The sequence below is a fragment of the Acanthisitta chloris genome, unplaced genomic scaffold (assembly GCF_000695815.1).
Source record: "Acanthisitta chloris isolate BGI_N310 unplaced genomic scaffold, ASM69581v1 scaffold8417, whole genome shotgun sequence".
Classification (NCBI taxonomy): Eukaryota; Metazoa; Chordata; class Aves; order Passeriformes; family Acanthisittidae; genus Acanthisitta; species Acanthisitta chloris.
This window is the reverse complement of record NW_008683138.1, coordinates 1-4,622: the sequence shown is the minus strand read 5'-3', so window position 1 is coordinate 4,622 and position 4,622 is coordinate 1. Positions and strand designations below refer to the sequence as shown.

General features: G+C 37.4%; 1 protein-coding gene across 1 annotated transcript; it reads right to left on the bottom strand.

Moving 5' to 3' along the window:
• Nucleotides 1-334: 334 nt before the first annotated feature.
• On the bottom strand, nucleotides 335-1,259 carry LOC103806126 (chromosome unknown open reading frame, human C12orf66; the record flags this gene model as incomplete). The annotated part of the gene is made up of 1 exon (XM_009078800.1): nucleotides 335-1,259. A coding segment is annotated over one exon (817 nt), but the record flags the coding sequence as incomplete, so codon positions are not given.
• Between the last annotated feature and the right edge of the window lie 3,363 nt (nucleotides 1,260-4,622).

The window sequence follows — 4,622 nt, the reverse complement described above, 5'->3', positions numbered from 1 at the left end:
CCCTTGCATCAGCATTTAGTTCCCAGAGATCTTTCCTGTCAGGCAATGCAGTTTTCTGAAAAGGTAGCATCTTCCATCCTCACCCCATTTTCAGTAAACTCTGTAGAAGACAATCAATGATCAGACTCAGATAAAGTGCATATATTCCTTTCTGATACAGGCAACTAAACTGAAAAAATAAATCATACCAAAAACTGAAAACCATACCAAAAAAATCCTACAGTCACCATTTAGCTCCCCACAATTAAGTTGCCCCACCGAGTACTACCCAAAAATACTTTGCTTCAAGTGTTTGTTTGCTTAAAAAAAAAGGAACTTATAATATTTTAAAAAATGGTTCCTTTTCAATTAGACTTTGAGAATCATGACTGTGTAACTCTTGAAAGCTACAGCTCCCTCAAGGCTTGCATACTGCCTTGACAGCTTGGAAGTAGTCTGTATTTCACCCTTTGGATCCAGGCTTCAAACTCGCAAAAGCTTTGGAGTTCTTAAGGGAATGTGAAATTTCATTGAGAAAAGAAATAAAATGATAGTCCCTTTCTGACTTCTTGGACTCAAAAATAACTACAATGGTAAAGTGAGGCTCAGGGCGAGTCAGAAAGTAGGTGCTTTGGACTTTGTCATCGTAGAAGTGAACAACCTTCTCCAAACTGTTGAGGTCAGAGGTTCTATCAGTCATAATCATGATTACATTGGGCCAGTGCATAACAGGCCTGTCACTGGGCAGAGACACCACAGCAGGGTACTGATCCACTCCTTTGGGGGCTTCCCTGTACGAATGGGGATGATGATAACCATGTCCCTGAAAACTCTCTGATCCACGATTGTCAAAAATTAAGGAAACATTGACAGCATCATATTTCCGGATGAAGCTGGAAATTTTCCCAAAGTAATCAGGATTTGTTTTAGCAGTCAAAGTTTTCATTTCAGATGCTGTTGTCTGTCGACTAAGGGCCTCATGAAAGTAAAAGCTAAACTTAGCAAGGAGAATGTTTTTGAGCTTCATCAGCCAGAGGAAGAGGTGTGGAGGTTGCACAGCCTTCTGAGACTGCCCTCCGAACAGATGCTTCTTGGTCTCGCGCTGCTTCTCAAAAATTTGGCCCCAAGTCTGCAGTTTTGCGTGAGCACTGTGCAAGTTGACCAGGGATGGAAGGAACTTCCACTCTGAAATCTGAGCCTGAGCCTTTAAGAGATGTGCAAGCACATCTACTTCCAGCTGGAAACTGCTTTCAAGAGGACTCAGGATTGGATGATGAAATCTAGAAAACACAATGATAGTCAAGACGTGAGAACTGTTGTAGACAACGGTGAAATAATCATAGTATTTGCCAGTTAACAGACAGAAGATCAAGCATCAAAGCAGAGCAAAGTGTGAACTAAAAATAATATTGCTAATTTAAAATAACAGTTCTTTTTACATAATCAGGGTAAACATTTTCATGAACAAACAGCACTTCACAACTGACAAAAAACACCTGTCACATATTTCTGTATCAAAGCAATGGAGTTACATTTCATCAGTTCAAGAACAATCACTATTTATCTTGATCCATGAACTACTATAACACCATTTCTCTTTAAATTCAGGTGGGTTTGTTCCAATTTAAAATCTCTTCTGCTAGTAAAATGTGTCTTGATAGTTCTGGAATAGCAGTACGTTGTTAAGTTAATTCAAAGGAATTATGTTATAAATCTGATTGTTTGTACAGGGAAGCTACGAAGAAGCAAAGCTGAGCTGTTCCTTTTTTTTTTTTTGAGTCACAATAAAATTGTGATGGAAAATTAGTCAACGGAACCATGATCAATTGTTATCTGCCAGTGAACTAGGCCTCAAACTTCAAACCTTGGTGTATTAAAAGCAATGAAGGCAAAAAATATTTGGGAGGATTTCACCATATCACAACGAAGACACCATAGCAACCAATTTATCTTACTGAAAACTCACATCAAGATCAGCTCTCAATTTAACAAATGTAAAAAAACCGCAAACAACATCAACACCTCACCTATGAGGTAGAAGTGTCACTGCACATCTTATTTACAAGAGTGATCCTGCTGTTAGAACAAATCCCGATGAAATGGAATTTTATAGATCCATTCTGTATCTTCTCACTTTTTAAAGTGAGATGCTTCTCCTCTCAATTTATTTTTTTCTAAATGTCAGAGGGAAAAAAAACCCTAGATCCAGTCTACCTCTCTTCCCATGATACTCAAATTACTTGTAAATTTATAACATCATCCATAATAACATATTTACTTGAAACTATGAAAAACTGTAATGGAAAATATGCAACTTTAGAAAGAATGAGCCTTTGGCAAAGACAGAAGTGGGCTTCTTAGTAAATGTGTTCCCTCATTGGCACTTAGTACTCTTAAAGAGGTCTCCAACAAAGAACAACTGAAAGTTCTAAGACAAGACTTGATGGGGTTTTCATTTAAGTAAAGACAGATTTGTCCTCTCACTTCAGAAGAATATCATGGGTCTTGTTATTGGTTTCAAACACAGGAGTTTATACTGAATTTTTCCAACCTTTAACAACTCATCTTCAGACAAAGCTAAAGCAATGCCATATTCCCCTCAGCCTTCAGGACACAATACCTACAAGGCATTTTGGAAACATTTGGTTCAAAACCAAAACATTTCATTTTGCAGTGGACCGGAAGAGAGAAGGAAAATGTTAGGCTTTTCAACCCCTCTCCCTTCACTACTTTTTAATATGAGTTTCCATCAAGTTTTTGTCAAAATAACAATTCTTACGCCTGTGGAAGTTGTCTGACAATTTTACCACTATTTTTAAGTATCTCTCTTTTTGAAAGCCACAATATATGTCTTAAAAGGATTTGTTATTAAGATGCAATTCCAAATTTATTCCAAGAAAATGTAATTATGAATATCATAAACCAGCTGATTACATGATGCACAACTATGTTGTGCAAACAGGCCAGGCTGGGTGACCAGACACCCTCTGTACACAGTATATGTCAGCAACCATCAGATCAACCTGCTACAGCAGAGTTAAAGTGTCTACTGCTCACTTTGGTGGGCTGACAAGTCCAGACCATATTTACATTTCTTTGAACAAATAAGAGTCAATTAAAAATTATATTCTGCTAACAGGCACCATTAAACATCTCCAATGGTTTTGGTATTCACAAGAAAAAGTTTTGTTGCTATATATCTATAAGGAGACGGTAAAAAAAAAGCATTATACAACATTATTTGTTCCAGACAGTCCCAACAAGTGCATACAGAGCACAGTGGTTTCAACACACTCACAGGCAGACCAAGAAAGTTGATCTGAAATCCTAAAAGCTATTTCAAAATCCATGCTAAGGCAGCACTGCCAAAGTCTCCTGGATTAACATTTTGATATATGGCTTCCCACTTCTACTTTACTTTATGGCTCACGGCTTTTTTAATGTTTTGTTGCACACCAGGATTTGCTAAACTCTTTTAATCCAAAAAAACACACCTCAGCCAGAGCTGAGGCTGCTAGGGCTGCAGAGTAAACAAACAAGTTATGCACTACGTATATCTGCTGTAATTGAGTTTTATAACACAGAAGCACCTGACTGATCTCAGTATCCTGTAAAACAGACAAGTTTTTACAATATTTTAATAAGACAAGAGTATTAAAAACACATTAGAAAACTGATATTTTCCCCTAATCATTCTTGAAAGCAGAAGGATGGTAGAGTTTTGTTTTGCAGACTAGGAAGAAGCCACATTTTTCCTTCTATTTCCTTCCACAGATCACACATTCATGCAAGTATTTACACAATGCTAACTAGATAAAAAAACATTCAACACTTAAAAATAATTACATCAAAATAGGTTTTCTAGTCACTTATTCATTTTATACTAAGCTTTTAAGGGATCCTGCTTCTGATGCTGTTTTAATTAAGATCCCACCCAAATCAACAGCTAAAAATTTCAGGAAAAGGTACTTCTCCAGATGCACTCTAGAAAAAAAATGGAGAGGAACATATCTAGTATTGGCTGCGTACAAGTCAGCAATAAGTAGTAACAGAAAAACAGAAACAAAATAGCCTTGCACTATTCAAGAATTAATGATTTTTCACATACAGACAATATGACTTGTTACCAGCAAATTCTGTCATTCCTTTACCAGCAAGCAGGTATTAGCTTATATTGCATGAACAGCTATTTTGACATGTAAAGGAAAGAAACCAAGGCCATAAACTATTTACAAAATACATGCCCTGTCTGGCCTTGGCACAGTTGGCTGAAATAATGGCACATATCCTCAACTACGAGTGAAGATTAGATTGACAGAGGGAAGAGACTGGGTAAGGACAGGTTCATTTGACCTTTCACCTGAGAAAGTCAACAAACTATGAAGCAGAAACGCCTCCCAGCCAGTATACATCAACATAACCCTCAGAAACTGATCAGAGATAGGAAGGACTGAAAGGAAGGACTAAATGAAAATATTGTTAGAAACACTTTTTTTCAGAAACATTCTGTGTGTGCCTGGGGAGGACCACACTGCAGCTACTGAATTTGCTCTCCAGTCTCCATCTCAGAGACCGTTCACCAACCCAAAGCAAGATATCACTGTTTTCTCCAGGGAGACACTACTTATTTTTTTAAACTTGCT